The sequence below is a fragment of the Cnephaeus nilssonii genome, assembly GCF_951640355.1.
Source record: "Cnephaeus nilssonii genome assembly, chromosome: 10".
In the NCBI taxonomy this organism is placed as follows: Eukaryota; Metazoa; Chordata; class Mammalia; order Chiroptera; family Vespertilionidae; genus Cnephaeus; species Cnephaeus nilssonii.
The window spans coordinates 84896221-84914393 of record NC_137081.1 but is presented as its reverse complement, the minus strand read 5'-3'; the positions used below and the strand labels follow the sequence as shown (position 1 = coordinate 84914393).

The 18173-nt window shown below is 41.8% G+C and overlaps 1 protein-coding gene and 1 pseudogene across 6 annotated transcripts in view; both read right to left on the bottom strand.

The window, feature by feature from the left end:
* The window catches only part of PTPN4 (protein tyrosine phosphatase non-receptor type 4), a 257666-nt gene that overhangs the window by 82706 nt on the left and 156787 nt on the right, over nucleotides 1-18173 (bottom strand). For all 5 annotated transcript variants that reach the window (XM_079782465.1, XM_079782466.1, XM_079782463.1 and 2 more), the window contains 2 exons: nucleotides 17984-18156; nucleotides 10652-10720 (listed from right to left, as the gene is read on the bottom strand). In XM_079782465.1, coding sequence (XP_079638591.1) covers nucleotides 10652-10720; nucleotides 17984-18156 — 242 coding nt within the window. The remainder of the gene's footprint in view (nucleotides 1-10651; nucleotides 10721-17983; nucleotides 18157-18173) is intronic.
* LOC307105837 (ribonuclease H2 subunit C-like) lies at nucleotides 1946-4174 on the bottom strand (annotated as a pseudogene). The gene has a single exon. The product of its transcript is annotated as a ribonuclease H2 subunit C-like (transcript).

Genomic DNA, 18173 nt, shown 5'->3' with positions numbered 1-18173 from the left:
CCATTATTAGATCAACTGATCAACCTCTTTCAACTCACATCCTCATATAGTTGATTCTATCATACCAGACTATGACCTCTCCTACCCCTGATATTTTTATTACGGAACATTTAAAACATAAATATAAATAGAATAGTTTAATAAATCCTGTGTACTCAGAACCCAGGTGCATCAATTATCATCATGGTCAATCTTGTTTCACAGTTACCACTTTAACTCTCATCCCAATTGTTTTGAAGCAAATCGTAGAAAGCATATGATATCTTCTATACTAATAAAAGGGTAATATGCTAATTAGACCGGGTCAACCGGACATCTTCCAGACGTCCGACTTCCTTCCAAACAAAGCCACGATGGTGGGGGCCGAGGCAGAAGTGATTAGGGGTGATCAGGCTGTCAGGGGAGCAAGCAGTTAGAGGCGAGATCAGGCTGGTGAGGGGGAGCAAGCAGTTAGGGGTGATCAGGCTGGCAGGGGAGGGCAGTTGGGGGAGATCAGGCCGGCAGGGGAGGGCAGTTAAGGGGTGATCAGGGCGGCAGGGGAGGGCAGTTGGGGGCAATCGGGCCAGCAGGGGAGGGCAGTTGGGGGCAATCGGGCCAGCAGGGGAGGGCAGTTGGGGGCGATCGGGCTGGCAGAGGAGCAGTTAGGCAGCGATCAGGCCGGCAGGCAAGCGGTTAGGAGTCAGCGGTCCCAGATTGTGAGAGGAATGTCTGACTGCTGGTTTAGGCCCGATCTGGCAGTCAGACATCCCCTGAGGGGTCCCAGATTAGAGAGGGTGCAGGCCGGGCTGACGGACACCTCCCGTGCACAAATTTCATGCCACCGGGCGACTAGTCTATATATATATATGTATATATATATATATATGCCTAAGCAACTGTTAAGACAGAATGACTGGAACGACCGGTTGCTATGACACGCACTGCCCACTAGGGAGGAGACACGCAACACAGGAGCTGCCCGCTGGTGGTCAGTGAGCTCCCACAGCCGAAGCGCTACTCAGCCAGAAACCGGACTCACAGCTGGCAAGAGCAGCTGTGGGAGCCTCTCTCACCTCCGAGGCAGTGCTACCAAGCTGCGGCGGTGGTAGGCACAGCAGGGCCAGGATGAGCGGCAGTGGAGCTGCGTCCGGCCCCCGCTGGGGCTCCTCCCTGGCCGCCTGCCACTTAGGCACTGCTACACACCTTGGGGGATGTCGGACTGCCAGGTTTCAGCCTGATCACGGCAGGCCAGGCCCAAAGGATTGGGCCGAAACGCGGCAGAATCCAACATTCCACCGAGGGGTCCAGGATTGCGAGAGGGCACAGGCCAGGCTGTGGGACCCCACCTGTGCATGAATATGTGCACCAGGCCTCTAGTTTGTAAATAGTTTATTACTGTACCAGATTTTAAAAAATGCAAGTCTGTTTATATCCCCTTCTATGCTGTTAGTTTCCATTGACTTCCACTTAAAACCCAAAATCCTGCCCGACCAACAGCTCAGTTGTTGAACATAGACCTATGAACCAGGAGGCCATGGTTCAATTCCTGAAGGCACATGCCTAGGTTGCAGGCTCTATCCTCAAAGGAAGGCGTGCAGGAGGCAACCAAATCAATGATTCTCTCTCATCATTGATGTTTCTCTCTCTCCCTTTCCTTTCCCCTCTGAAATCAATAAAAAATATTTTTAAAAAATCCCCACACCAAAGTCCTTACATTTTCAGCACAGGATCATACAAGTTCTGGTTGCTGGCTACCTCTTAACCATCTCCTCTGCCACTGCCTTGCTCAAACGGGTCCATTATTGGCCTGCTCTTCCTGCAACATAGGAGGTGCCAGTTTCCATGGCTGTGCACTGGCTCAGTACTTTACTGGGGATGGAGCCCGCAACCCAGTCATGTGCCCTTGACTAGAATCAAACTGGGGACCCTTTAGTCAGCAGGCCAACACTTTATCCACTGAGCCAAACCAGCTAGGGCTATAATGTTCTTTATATTCCACAAGTGAGTGAGATCATGTGGTATTTTTCTTTCATTGACTGGCTTATTTCACTTCGCATAATGCTCTCCAGTTCCATCCATGTTGTTGCAGATGGTAAGAATTCCTTTTTTTATAGGAACACTAGAGGCCCAGTGCATGATTGAATCATGCACGTGTAGGGTCCCCTACACGCTTTCACTTTTCGCGGTGGAGCTGGGTGCCTGTCGCTGGTGCCGGAGCAGACAGGAACCCAGGTCCCCCACTTTTTTTTTTTTTTTTTTTTTTTTTGTTTTTGCTGTGAAAGAGCTCATTTATTGGGGTGGTGGACTCAGTGGATCCAAAGTGGAGAGCTGGTGAAGGGATCGGTGGCTTCCAGTTTCAAGCGCTGGTTCTCAGTCCTGCGGCACCTGTTTATGGATCGCTTCGGCGAGGCTGGGCCAGGTCAGGGCCGCACGCACTTTGGCATCCGGGCCAGGGATGCTCTCCAGGCCCCACAGGGTGAAGCGGCTGAAACTGGCGGAGGCACGAATAAAGCGGTCGAAGTCCCGCTCCAGGGCCTCCGGGGGTTCCACCAGCTCCTGCTCGTCCTTGTCGGATCCCGCTGAAAAGTCCTGCTTCCCCACCGACTTCTCTTCCATCACCATCACGTATCCCAGCAGGCCAGGCGGCACCTCCACCTCCTCGCCCCTAAGACTGCGGCCCCGAAAGGACACTTCGAGTCCATCGGGACCCTGACGGATGGCCGGGGTGAAAAAGCGCCCCACAGGGGCGGCCGGTTAACCCGGACTTCACAGGGCAGGAGGTGCAGTGTGTGCGCAGAGTGACGGGTTGTAGATGGATGCGGTGCTTCTCCATGTCTTCCTCGTCGCTGCTCTCCATCCTCTGCCGGGTTTCCGTGGCTCGCTGACTGAGGCCAGAGCTCGCTCCCCCACTTTTGATGGTCCGGCCGCTGAGGGGGGCTACCCTGCTGTTGAGAGGCGCAGGGGGAGGGACCCCCTCAGCGGCCCGGATCTGGCCGTTGAGAGGCACAGGGGTCGGGAGTCCCGCCCCCTGCACCTCTCAACAGCAGCGTAGCCCCGCTCAGTGGCAGCGGATCCGTGCCTCTCAATGGCCGGATAGGCCACTCCTAGTCCCGCCCCCCAGCCTCCCGCCGCCCAATCGTGGGTGTAGCGGAGTGATGGTAATTTACATGGTACTCTATTATTAGATAGGATAGTATTCCATTGTGTAGATGTACCACAGTTTTCTAATCCACTCATCTGTTGATGGGCACTTAGGCTGTTTCCAAATCTTAGCTATTGTAAATTGTGCTGCTATGAACATAGGGGTGCATATATCCTTTCTGATTGGTGTTTCTGGTTTCTTGGGATATATTCCTAGAAGTGGTGTTACTGGGTCAAATGGCAGATCCATTTTTAAATATTTGAGGAAATGCCATACTGTTTTCCACAGTGGCTGCTCCAGTCTGCACTCCCACCAGCAGTGAAGGAGGGTTCCTTTTTCTCTGCATTCTCTCCAGCACTTGCCGTTTGTTGATGATAGCCATTCTGACAGGTGTGTGATGGTACCTCATTGTTGTTTTGATTTGCATCGTTTGATGAGTAGTGACTGAATATGTTTTTATATGTCTCTTGGCTTTCTCTATGTCCGCTTTCAAAAATTGTCATTTTTTGATTGGATTGTTTATCTTCCATTTGTTAAGTTGTATGAATTCCCTGTAAACTTCAGAAATTAAACCCTTATTGGAGATAACAATGGTAAATATGTTTTCCCATGCAGTGGGCTTTCTTGTTCTGTTGGTTTCTTTTGCTGTGCAGAAGCTTTTTATTCTGATGTAGTCCCATCTGTTTATTTTCTCCTTAGTTTCCATTGCCCTAGGAGCTGTTTCCATAAAGATATTGCTAAGACAAATGTCTGCTATTTTGGTGCCTATGGCTTTTTCTAAGAATTTTATGGTTTCGCACCTTACGTTTAAGTCCTTTATCCACTTTGAGTTTATTTTTGTGTATGGTGTAAGTTGGTGGTCTAATTTCATTTTTTTTTGCATGTATCTCTCCAATTTTCCCAACACCATTTATTGAAGAGAATGTCTTGATTCCATTGTATGGTCTTGCCTCCTTTTTCAGATGTTAATTGAGCATAATAGCTTGGATTGATTTTTGGGTTCTCTGTTCTGTTCCACTGGTCTATATGTCTGTTCCTGTGCCAGTACCAGGAAGTTTTGAGAACAGTGGCTTTGTAGTATAGCTTGATATCTGGTATTGTGACACCTCCAACATTGTTCTTCTTTTTCAAGATTGCTGCAGCTATTTGGGGTCTTTTTTAATTCCATATGATTTCTGGAGTATGTTCTAGGTCTTTGAAGTATGCCATTGATATTTTAATGGGGATTGCATTGAATTTATAGATTGCTTTCGGTAGTTTGGACATTTTAATGATGTTGATTCTATCATTTCATTTCTTTTCTTTTTAAAAAATATATTTTATTGATTTTTTACAGAGATGAGGGGAGAAGGATGGAGTTAGAAACATCGATGAGAGAGAAACATCGATTAGCTGCATCCTGCACATCCCCCATGGTGGATGTGCCCGCAACCAAGGTACATGCCCTAGACCAGAATGGAACCTGGGACCCCTCAGTCCGCAGGCTGACGCTCTATCCACTGAGCCAAACCAGTCAGGCTGATTCTATCATTTCATGAACATGATATATTCTTCCATTTGTTCATGTCTTCCTCTATCTCTTTTTTCAGTGTCCTGAAATTTTCCAAGTACAGGTCCTTTATCTCCTGGGTTAAATTTATTCCTAGGTATCTTAATTTTTTTGTTGCAATGGTAAATGGGGTTGCTTTTTTAAATTTCTCTTTCTGTGAGTTCATTATTGGTGTATAGAAAAGCCATAGACTTCTGGGTGTTAATTTTGTATTCTGCTACAGTGCCAAATTCATTTATTAAGTCTAGTAGTTTTTTGATGGAGTCTTTGGGGTTTTCTATGTACAATATCATGTCATCTGCGAATAAGGACAGTTTTACTACTTCTTTAACTATTTGGATCCCTTTTATTTCTTCTTCTTGTCTGATCCTTATGGCTAGCACTTCCAGTACTATGTCGAACAGGAGTGGTGAGAGTGGGCATCACTGTCTTGTTCCTGTTCTTAGGGGAAATGGTTTTAGTTTTTGCCCATTGAGTATGATGCTGACTGTAGGTTTGTCATATATGGCTTTTATTATGTTGAGGTATGGTCCTTCTATTCCCCCTTTGCTGAGAGTTTTTATCAAGAAAGTTGTGTTGGATTTTGTCAAATGCTTTTTATGTATCAATGAATATGATTATATGGTTTTTATCTCAGTTTATTTATGTGGTACATCATATTTTTTGATTTGCAGATACTGTAACATCCTTCCATCCCCGGCATAAGTCCCACTTGGTCACGGTGTATGATCTTTCAAATGTAATGCTGGATTCGATTTGCTAGAATTTTGTTGAGAATTTTGGCGTCTATGTTCATGAAGGATATTGTCCTATAATTCTCTTTCTTTGTATTGTCTTTATCTGGTTTTGAGATTAGGGTAATGCTGGCTTCATAGAAAGAGCTTGGAAGTGTTCCTTTCTCTTGAATTTTTTGGAATAGTCTGAGGAAGATAGGTTTTATTTCTTCTTTGAATGTTTGATAAAATCCCGCTGTGAAGCCGTCTGGTCCAGGGCTTTTGTTTGTTGAAAGTTTTTTGATTACTGCTTCAATTTCCTCTATAGGTATCGGCCTATTCAGGTTTTTTTATTCCATGTGGTTGTGTTTTGGAAGGTCGTATTTTTTCTAGGAATATGTCCATTTCTTCTAGGGTAACCAGTTTGTTGGAATAGAATTGCTCATAATATTTTTTATGATTATTCGTATTTCTGTGGGGTCTGTTATTTTGCCTCTTTCGTTTTTGATTTTGTTTATTTGGGTCCTCTCTGTTTCTTGGTGAGCCTGGCTTGAGGTTCATCAATCTTGTTTATCCTTTCAAAGAGCTAGCTCTGGGTTTCAAATATATATTTGGTCTCCATGTCATTTATTTCCACTCTTATCTTTATTATTTCCTTCCTTCTGCTCACTCTGGGATTTTCTTGTTGCTCTCTTTCTAATTCTTCAAGTAGCAGAGTTACATGGTTTATTACCAGTTTTTCTTGTTTTTTAGGTAGGCCGGTAACGCTATGAAATTCCTTCTCAGGACTGCTTTCACTGTGTCCCAAAAATTTTGGATTGTTATGTTTTTATTGTCACTTGTTTCCAGGGTGTTTGTTAAAAATTTCTTTGATCTCTTTGGTAACCCAGTCATTGTTTAAAAGTATGCTATTCATCCTCCAAGTGTTTGAATTTTTGTGATTGTTTTTATTGTAGTTGATTTGTAATTTTATGCCATTGTGATCTGAAAAGATGTTGATATGATTTCTATCTTCTTGAATTTGGAGAGACTTTGCCTGTGTCCCAATATGTGATCTATCTTTGAAAATGTCCCATGTGCGCTTGAGAAGAATGTATATTCTGTAGTTTTGGGGTGGAGTGTTGTAATGATGTTAAGTCCATCTGATCTAGTGAGTTGTTTAGGATTGCTGTTTTTTTGCTAATTTGTCTAGAGAATTTATCCAGTGATGTTAATGGGGTATTAAAGTCTCCTACTATGATTGTATTGCTGTCAATCTCTCCCCTGATATCTCCCACAAGTTTTTTTATGTATTTGGGTGCTCCTGCATTGGGTACATATATGTTTAGCAGAGTTATATCCTCTTGTTGTATAGATGCCTTTAGAATTATGAAGTGGCCTTCCTTGTCTCTTGTATGGTCTTCACTCTGAGGTCTATTTTGTCATATGTAAGTATTGCTAACCCGGCTTTTTTCATTTCCATTTGCCTGAAGGATATTTTTCCATCCCTTTACTTTCAGTCTGTGTGAGTCCCTTGTTCTGAGGTGGGTCTCCTGTAGACAGCATATAGATGGGTCATGTTTTCTTATCCATTCAGACACTTGATGTCTTTTGAATGGAGCATTTAATCCATTTACATTTAATGTTATTATTGATAGGTACTTAGTTTGTAGGCATTTCTGTACTTTATGCCTGTTTTCCTTCCTCCCTTTCTATTCTTTTTTCAGCATTCCCTTTAGCATTTCTTGCATTGCTGGCTTGGTAGTGATAAACTCCCTTAGCATTTTTTTTTTTTTTTGTCCACGAAGCTCCTGATTTCCCCTTCAATTTTGATTGATAAGTCTTGCTGGATAGCATATTCTTGCATTCCATCATTTGCTTTGCATCACATTGTATACTTCATTCCATTCCCTTCTAGCTTGGTGTGTTTCTGTTGGGAAATCATTTGATAATCTGATGGGGGATCCTTTGTAGGTAACTCTCTGTCTCTGTCTTGCAGCCTTTAATATTCTCTCTTTGCCATTAACATTTGCCATTGTAATTATGACGTGTCTTTGTGTGGGTCTTTTGGGATTCCCATTTGCTTGGGACTCTCTGTACTTGTGTGACTTTTTTCTTCCCCATATCAGGTAAGTTTTCTGTCATTATTTCTTCAAATAGATTCTCTAATCCTTGCTGCTCTTCTTGTCCTTCTGGAACCCCTATTATATGTATGTTACTTCATTTTGTGTTGTCCCAAAGCTGCCTTAGGCTCTCCTGCTTTTCAATTTTTCTCTCCAGTTGGTGTTCAGATTGGGCTTGTTTCTCTACCTTATATTCTAACTCACTAATTCGGTCCTCCACTTCTTCTAGTCTACTGTTGAAACCTTCCATAGCGCTTTTGATTGTAGCTATATCACTTTTGATTTTTTTCTGATTTTTGCATAAGTTGTTGATTTTGTCATCCACCCAGTTTATGAACTGTATGACCATTACGCTGAATTCTTTTTCTGTCACATTGCATGCCTGTTTCACTTATTTCCTTTCTTGGCGATTCCTCTTTTTCTTTCCTTTGGGGATTGTTTTGTTGTCTCCCCATTCTAACTATCACTAGAAGGTCCAAACGCCGAGTTGCGGGGGACTGAGCCATGTGCAGTGGGAGCATCATGCCAACCGAGTGTCACTGAAGAGCTCTGACAGCAAGGCGTGTGGCTGCCGTGGGTTGGTGGGAGCCACACACACTGAGAATCAGTCACCAGCGCTCAGTGCAGCCTCATGTGTGCACCTACAATTAGAGACCCCACATGTGTCATGCTGATTAAAAAAAAAAGTCCCTGCAGGCGTGCGCCTACAATCACAGTCCCATAACATGCGCCAGGAATCAGAGACCCTGTGTGCACGCGCTGAGAATCAAGTATTGGAGTCTCTGTCACTTGGTGCGGTCTTGTGCTGAGAATCAAGGTCCCCGTGTGCCTGTGTGCCAAGAATTGGAGTCACAGGAGCCCAGAGTGAGTGCACTGAGAATCAAGGATCCCGTACACGCACAATGAGAAACAGAGTCCCCGTGTGTGTGCGCCGAGAGTCAAATCACTGGTGCTCATTGCTGTCTCTCGTGTGGAGAATCAGGTTCCCTTGTCTGCATGGGGGGCCGGGTTGCACAGTTGCCCTGTGTGTGGTGGGGAGGCCCACACCTGCGCCATGGGAAACAGACTCCTGTGTGTGCACAAGTCCAGAGTCAAAGTTAATTCACACAGCCACCCTGTTTCAGCAGGAGGCCTGCTTGCATGGAGTGGGTCTGGCAGGTCCTATGTTGCTGCAGCGGGCCAGCGGGTGGGCTCCGTGACTCACAGAAATCTGTGGCCAGGATGTCTGGAGTCTTGGTGTCCATGGCTCTGCAGTTGTGATCGCAGGTCTTTGTCCCGAGTGGTTGTAAGCTCATGGCTTGTGTCTGAGACCAGATTGGGTGTTGGTGAGGTTAGGATCCAAGTCACAAACAGTCCTGTTCTTCAAGATGGCGTGGTCTCTGTGCCCATGCTGGCCACCCCAGCGTGTCCGCGGTGACAGTGGGGTTTTGCAATCCAAGACTGCCCAGTCTGGCAGACCCCTGGAAGACCCGCAGGATCTAACTGTCCCTAGCTCTCTCTCTCTCACACACACTCACGTCCACACACTCCTCTATTGCTCCCTCACTCTCTCACACATTCTCCCTCCCTGCTTTCTTGCGGGTCGCGATCTTTTTTCCAGTGCCTCTGAATATTTAATCATTTATTGCATGATCCTGTTAAGAGCATTGCTCAGGCATATCAAACTAGACCCGTGCCAATTTAACACTTTTCCATTACAAATTTGTTCTCCCTTCTACATCCCATCTGTTGTATATCATTCAAATCTGACATTCTTTCCAGATACGCCTGTAGCTAACACATCCCTATCCAATTGGTCATTTACTTTTACTATTTCTACTTATAAGATGTTCCCCAAATTTGATCTTCCACTCACTGCCAATATTTTAGTTCAGGCCTCCATTATTTTCACTTGGATTACTGCAATAACCTGGTCTCTGGGTACTCAGTCTCTATTTCTAATACTTTGTCTATCCTTGCTCATAAAACCATTTTCTAAAACATAAATTTAATCACCTCACTTCACTTGTTAAAAGTAAATTGGCAATTAAAAGATCCTAAAAAAGTGAAAATAATTAAATGACAACAAAATAAAAAGCAACTTCTTAACAATATGATTAAAAAATATATGGAAATGACTGGATAATAAAAGTGATAATGTTTCTCAAAACGTTTTGTGTGTGTGTGTTTTTTTTTAAAAAAAAGTAAAACCATTTAATTCTAAATCAAATCACTTAGAAAACAGTGAAAATGAGCAACTAGTCAAAGTGTGCCACTGTACATGGTGTCCTTTTCTGTCTGTGGCTGGGACCTGGCCCTGATCCACACAGGCAGCAGGAGTCACACAGGCAGCAGGAGTAGGAGTAGAGACTAAGAACATAGAAAACACACACAAAAGAAAGGAAAACTGCCTTGGCAGGGGGCAAGGTGGTGAGCCTGCAGAGGGGTGGTGGGAAGGGGGCTCTCTTTCAGGGCTGGGCCAGCAGTCCCAAATCGGCTTTCCTGCCCCAGCTCCTGGCAGAGGATGCGTGGGGACCTATAAGGTTAAAATTAAAGGGTAGGTAGCCAACCTGGCTTTGCTAATTGGTTCCTAGGATACCTTTCTTGGTAAAGCTCATCTGGGCTCACTTCCTTTGATTCCAAGTAATTATAGCTTTTTAAATCCTCACCTGTGGATATGTTTTTATTGATTTTAGAGACAGAGAAAGGGAGAGAGAGGGGGGGAAACATTGATGTGAGAGAGAAACATCGATTTGTTGCCTCTCATACACATCCTGATCAGGGAACGAACTTGCAACCTGGGTATATGCTCTGACTGGGAATCAAACCCGAAACCTTTGGATCTACGGGATGATGCTCCAACCAATCCACCCAGCCAGGCCTCTGAAAGTGTTTTTAAAAAGGGTAATAAACCATGCAATAAAAAGTTATATTAATTATATAATACTTGATTCAACGTAGTCAGAGCTATAATGCTTGGCACAGGGTTAATATAGCTCATGCAAAAAATATGAATGAATGAACTGGACAAACTGTTTCACTATTCCCTCAACATATTCTGTTGTTTAATTAAATGAAGGGTCAGGTGATAATTTTGTAATCATATTTGAGAAAAGAGTTTTTAGTAATTTTAATATTTCTTAAAAAAAAGAAGAAGAAGAAGAAGATACTGAAACAGGAGCCTTACCTTGCAAATACCCTGTCCTTATTTGCTTTTTCTTTGCCATACTGAACTGACTGGACTTCAGTTCTCCCGCTGAAATACATAAATATGCACAATAAAATATTGAAGAGAATTATAAAATAACACACAACATGATTATATTACAATCTCTTAAGAGACAAGGTATTTCTAGCAGAGAAAAGAAAGCAAATGATAAGAATGAATGACTGAACTACATTCTAGTTCTAGCTGAATGTATGAAACTTAATTAAGTTCTCCCATTAATGAACAAAAATGTGTTCCACAGACACTTTCTTACTTGGGAGTAAATGTGAAAGAAATAATTTTGCATGAGAGAAATTCCTTCTCTGTTATGCCCTGTAAAAGTACTCCCTCTAGACTGAGATAGGCTGCTGTGTCTCAGCTCATCTAAGCCCTGCCCTTACCCTAGAGGCCTGTGGTTAGGTGGTGTCTCTACTACTACATAATGAAGGGCCTAAAACATGGACATCTCGAAGAACAGCTCTTTCCTTAGACAAGCTTTCCCTCCTTGTCTACTGGTAATGGTTACAGATAAAAAGACTGGTTACATTGTGGTCAACCAAAGAACTTGTATGCATATATGCATAACCCATGGACACAAACAATAGGGTGGTGAAGGCCTGGGGCAGGGGCAGGCAAAGATTGGGGGAGGTAGGGGACCTATGTAATACTTTCAACAATAAAGATTAAAAAAAAAAAAAAAAAGACTGGTTACATCCTCACATCCTTTCATGTCCAGACACAAAAAATTCCAGATTTTTGTATATAGAAAGAAACTAAGAACAGAAATATGATTTGGAGTTGAGCACTATAGAGGATTTTTCGTGAAGCTGATTAGCCTAGCAAGTACAATGTTTATGCACAGGAATTGACCCTCCATTATGATACTCCAATGTTTCCAGACCAAATTTGTTAATAAAAACTTGGTTCTCAGAGAATTTGTTATTTGACACATCACATTTAACTGTGAATGTACATAAATGTCTAATTTATCAAATATAAACATTTACATATGCAGATATCTAATACATATAAAAGCAGCCATATGGGTTTCCAAAGCTAAGCAATTTAAGATCATCTTTTATGGATGAGTATAGCTAAATGTAAATAGAATGGCATGTCTGTTGAAGCTTTAATGGAAACGTTAGAAATGTTACTATGATTTTTAAATTTAGATAAGTTGAAGTTTAAGAAATTATATTTCCTTTAAGAAAGGATCGAACTTGCAACCTTTAAGAAGAAACTATAATTTCTTAAACTTCAACTTATCTAAATTTAAAGGAGTGGGCTTAAGCCATCAGTCGGACATCTTTAGCACTGCTGTGTTGGTGGGAAAGGCTGCTGCCACCACTGCTGCTCTTGCCAGCCGTGAGCCTGGCTTCTGGCTGAGTGGTGCTCCCCCTGTGAGAGTGCACTGACCACCAGGGGGCCACTCCTTTATTGAGTGTCTGCCCCCTGGTGGTCAGGGCACATAGTGACCGATTGTTCCGTTTTGGCCAATTTGCCTATTAGCCTTTTATTATATAGGACTAGAGGCCCGGTGCATAAAAATTCATGCATTGGAGTGTGTGTGGGGGGGGGTCCCTCAGCCCTGGCAATCAGGGGAAGGTGATGCCCCATCACACCTCTGCTGCTGCCACTGCCGGCAGGTCAAGCCTCGGCCGGCCCTGGTTACCTGACCCTCGGGCAGCCCTGGGCAGCCACAATCTGAGGCTTGCCTGCGCCTCGGGCCGGCCCTGGGCAGCTGGGCAGCAGGCAACCGAAGCTTGCCTGCACCTCGGGCGTTGGCTGGGCAGCTGCCATCTGAGGCTTCCCAGCACCTCAGGGTGGCCCTGGGCGGCTGAGGGGACTGGGGGACTCTAGAGGCAGGCGCGCGGAGTGGGCCCGGACTTTCTGCGCGCCTGCCGCCCCGGTATGGCTGAGGGGACTGGGCGCCGCCAACTTGTGGCTGTGGGCACTGCCATCTTGAGGGCATGACAGTCAATTAGCATATTCCCTCCTTATTGGCTGCGGGCACCGCCGTCTTTGAGGGTGGGGCAATCAATTAGCATATTCCCTCCTTATTAGCTGTGGGCGCCACCATCTTTGCAATGGTGTGAGGGTCAATTAGCATATTCCCTCTTTATTAGATAGGATACTTAGTGTTCATGAATTAGTTTTATATTTAAAGGGTTTAATCTTCATTCTTAGTTCTTTTTGCCAGATAATCCTTGATTTATTTTAATTATTTATTGATTTTAGAGAGAGAGTAAAGAAAAGAGGGAGGGAGGGAGGCAAAGAAGAAGGGAGGAAGAGAGTTAGGGAGAAAAACATCAATTTATTGTTCCATTTATTTACGCATTCATTGGTTGATTTTGGTATATACCCTGACCGGGGATTGAACCACAACCATGGCATATTGGGATAACACTCTAACCAACCTACACAGCCATGGCGAGTTCATGAGCTATTTTTTGTTAATCCTCACCCGAGGATACATTTTTCCATTGATTTTTTTAGAGAGTGGAAGGGAGGGACAAGACAGAGAGAGAAACATCAATGTGAGAGAGACACATTGATTGGTTGCCTCCTGCATGTGCCACTACCAGGGTGGGGATGGAGCCTGCAATTGAGGTAAGTGTCCTTGACTGGAAAGTGAACCTGGGAACCTTCAGTCCGAGGGCTGGAGCTCTATCCACTGAGTCAAACCAGCTAGGGTTCATGAGCTATTTTAATTTACCTCTTGAATAGCTCAATTTTACTATTAAATATTTTCAAAGTATATTTTTATTGATTTCAGAGAGGAAGGGACAGGGAGAGATAGAAACATCAATGATGAGAGAGAATCATTGATTGGCTGCCTCCTACAAGACCCCTACTGGGGATAGAGCCCAAAACCGGGACTCTCAATCACTGAGCCATGCTGGCTGGGCACCATTAAACGTTTTTTAAAAATGGGTTCAGAAATGTTATATTCTGTGAGGATTTTTATTTTTGTTAATGTCTAAATTTCAATGGCAACCTCGCTAAGTAAAATATTTTTTTGGTCATGTTTTCCCCCTTTCAGACATGGTAGACAAGCTATATGTAAGCCTCAAAAAAAGTTTCTGCATGCCCCACATTGGGGATTGAGCCTGCAACCTGGGCATATGCCCTGACTGGGAATTAAACCTGTGACCACTTGGTGCATAGGACAATGCTCAACAACTGAGAAATACTAGCCAGGGCTGGATAAAACTTTGCCATTGAATATTTAAAAACTAGAGACCCGGTCCACGAAATTCGTGAACGGGGAGGGGGGGATTGGGGGAGGGGGTATGTGTCCCTCAGCCCAGCCTGCACCCTCTCCAAACTGAGACATCCCTCTCACAATACAGGACTGCTGGCTCCCAAATGCTCACCTGCCTGCCCTCCTGAATGTCTCTAACCGCTTCTGCCTGCCAGCCTGATCACCCCCTAACTACTCCCCTGCCAGCCTGATTGATGCCTAACTACTCCCATACCAGCCTGATTGCCTCTAACTGCACTCCCCTGCAGGCCTGGTCCCTGCCCCCACTGCTCTCCCCTGCAGGCCTGGGTCCCCCCCAACTGCCCTTCCCTGCAGGCCCAGTCGCCCCCCAACTTCCCTCCTCTGCCGGCCTGGTCACCCCCAACTGCCCTCCCTTGCAGGCCTGGTCCCTCCAAACTACCCTCCCCTGCTGGCCATCTTGTGGCGGCCATCTTGTGTCCACATGGGGCAGCCATCTTTGACCACATGGGGGCAGCCATCTTGTGTGTTGGAGTGATGGTCAATTTGCATATTACTCTTTTATTAGACAGGAATATTTAATCCAAACTGATAAATCTCTAGCAAGACTATTCAGGTAGAAAAGAGAAGAAACATATTATCAATATCAAGAATAACAGAAATGACATTCCTACAGATTCTAGAGATATAAAGATAACAGGGAAATATTATAAATTTTATGTCAAAAAATTCAACAACTTAGATGAAATAGATAAATTTCTTAAAAAACACCTACTAATGCTTGTTCAGGAAGAGAAATCCTGAATTGCTTTGTAGCTAATAAAGTATTTTCATGTGTCATTCAAAAGCTTCCTGTAAATAAAACTTCTGCCCTACATGGATTAATTGGTAAATTCTTTCAAACATTTCAAAAGAAAACAATACCATTACTACAGAAAGTCTTCTAGAAAGTTGAAAATGAGAAAATACTAGTACTTCCCAACGTATTTAATTTTCCCCAACTCATTTAATGAGGCCAAAAACCTAACACCAAAACCTGACAATGACATTATTTGAAAACTACAAAATAATATCCCTCATGAACATGAATGCAAAAATTCTAAATAAAACTTTAGCAAAGTGAATAAAATAAAAAAAGGGTTAAAGATGATGACAAAGTAAGGTTTATCACTGGAATGCAGGGAATGTTTAAGACATGAAAAATCAATGTCACTCATCATATAAAGAAACTTAAAAAAAGGCTTTGCTTCTAAAAGAAAAAAAAATAAAATGAAAAAGAAAAAAAACAACTAAAAAGAGAAAATTAAAAAAAACTAAGTTGGCGGACTAATACTACTGATTTTAAAACTTATTAGATATAAGACCAAAAACAAGTCTATGAAAATCTGAATTATTGATTTTCAACAAAGGTGCAAAAGCCAAGTCAATGGAAAAATGGACAATCTTTTCAATAAATTGTGCTGGGATAACTGGATGTCCATATGCAATAACAAAAACAAACAAAAGCCTAAAAAAATCAATCCATACTTCCCACCATATACAAAAATTATTTCAAATGAATCATAGACCTAAATGTTAAGAGCTAAAACTACAAAACACATAGAAGAAAACAGGAATGAATCTTTGTGACCTGGGGTTAGGCAAAGATTTCTTATATATGAAACCAAAAGAAAAATCCATAAAAGAACAAATTGGCAATTTGAACTTCATCAAACTTATGTGTTCTTTAAAAGACACTAGTAAAATGAAAAGATAACAACAAATGTTGGTGAGAATATTGCTGGTGGGTACATACAATGGTACAAACTCCTTTAAAAAAATGACTGGCAGTTTTTGTAAAGTTAAATATTTACGTACCACATGATCTGGGCATTCCACTTTTAGGTATTTAATCAAGAGAAACTGAAGCAAACATTTCACATGAATATTCACAGTAGTGTTATTAATAGCCCAAACTCGGAAACAACCCAATTGGGGAAACAAACCACATGATATCCATAATCAAGTGAATGGATAAAAAAATTATAGTATATCTATACAATGGAATACTACTCCACAATAAAAAGAAATGAGCCATCAATACATGTAACAACACAAATACATTTTAGAATATCTATGCTTAGTAAAAGAAGCCAGACTAAAATACAAACATGCAATATACATGCTTAAACTGACAAAAAATCTTAGAAAACAAACCATTTACATATATTTATATATAAAATATATTGTTGGTTTCATGGGGATATAAAAGAATGGGAGAAAGGAATTATAAGAGGGTTTGCGGAAACATTTTGGGTAGATATGCTTGCGATCATGAGTGTTGATGGATTCATGGATATGTATCTCCAAATATCAATTTTAAAACTTTAAATATAGTAGCTTACTGTATATCAATTACATCTTAATAAGGCTCTTTAGAAATGCAAAACCTGCTAGTAATAGGCCCATATTTCCCCAAGGGCAGTAATAGGCTGAAGGGCAGGTGTTGCTCTTCTCCCCACCAATATTTTCTCTTTTAAAACTAATTTCTTTAGCTCCTTCATTTAAAAAAAAAAAAAATCAATATCCATGTAGAAATTTTATTCTGTTTCAGTGATGATTTTTCTCCAAACTGTTTAAACTCTCTTTTGTATTTGTAGTCATCATGATTAGATTTTGTTTGCTGTGGTATAGTTTGGGTAAATTCCTTGATTTTTTTCTCATCTGAGACCTGTTTGAATTATAGTGGAAGGCTGTTTACTACAATCTATTCATTTATTTGCTGCTAAGTAAAATGGTGTGTGCATTATTTATATTTATACTAGAGGCCTATGCACAAAATTCGTGCAAGAGTAGGCCTTCCTTCCCCCAGCTGTTGGCACCGGCTTCCCTCTGGTACCCAGGACCTGGACTTCCCTCACAGCCCTGGCTTTGTGCGGAAGGTCGTCCAGTCTAATTAGCATTTTATGCTTTTATTATTATAGATTATTATAGATTGTATTTTCAAGGACAGAGGAAGATTAAAGATAAGTATAGTCCTTGTACAATAACTCTGGGGGATGCTTAATTAGGAATGAAGTTTATTGAGACCATTATGGTTTAGTACTGTTCTCTCATTAGAGATTTCTTTTGTCTTTGCTGAGGAATAGTACCAATATATAATGTTTAGTAAAATTTTCCTTGACTTTCACCTTTGATCTAACACTCACTCTCTCTATTTACCTTTGAATTTGCAAGTACCACTGCCTTAGTTTGTCCAATATTGCTTTTAGGAAGGTGAGCTAGGAGTTAAACATGACACCAAGCCACTTAAAAATCTGCTGTGTCTGAAAAAATAAAAAGTTTTTATTGATTTTAAAGAGGGAAAAAGAGAGAGAAACATTGATCAGTTGCCTCCTGCACCGCCTCCTATTGGGCATCGAGCCTGCAACCCAGGCAGGTATACTGACCTCTTGGAGCATGAACGATGTTAAAATTTTCCCAATTCTGTTTGTGTTGCTACTGAATCTTTTTGGGGAGGGGAAGGCATGCATTTTAAATAAAATAACCTGTTAGAGGCCTTATGCTGTTATTTTTTTCTAATTAGCTATCCCCCAAAGATTGTTGCCTTCAGGAAAAAAATAAAAGCTATCACAAATAAAAAATACAACAATATTAGGAAAAGGACCTAGGGCTACTTTTCAGTTATTAAATCTGATTTTGTATAACAGCTGTTTTGAACTCTTTACAATAAAGGGTTTGAGAACTCAGACATAAAATAAGCAAAGTATTATACAAAGCTTATGCAGAAAACAACTTACAAATACATGGTGTCTTGGAAAAAAGAAGTTTCCTTATAAATGTTTAATAAAAACACAATAGAAATTATAACAGTTCTAGAATATAAATAATTAAATATCACTGATTTACTATAGGAACTAATGAAATAAAGTCAAAGAAACAGGTTTCTCACAAGAACCTACAGAACTTTTAGTTGATAATAGTCATGGAGATTTTGATTCTGTAGGTATGTATAAGTAACAACAATTCTATGGTTCAATAAACTATACCTTTAATTTAAAGGGAGGAAAAATCTAGCAATGCAGCATTAATGCAAAAGCAATACTTACCAGTACCGGAATTTTGAACCTAATGTAAAATAATGTGCAAAAAAATTCTTCTGAGGTGGAAGTGGTCTGTCCAAACGGAAGAATGTGTGATGTTCTACACATGCTTTCCACAAATTTTTGCATGCTCTATAGTTCACCATATTAAATCCCAATAAGGTTTCTCTGGATTCATGCTGTAATAAATAAAAAG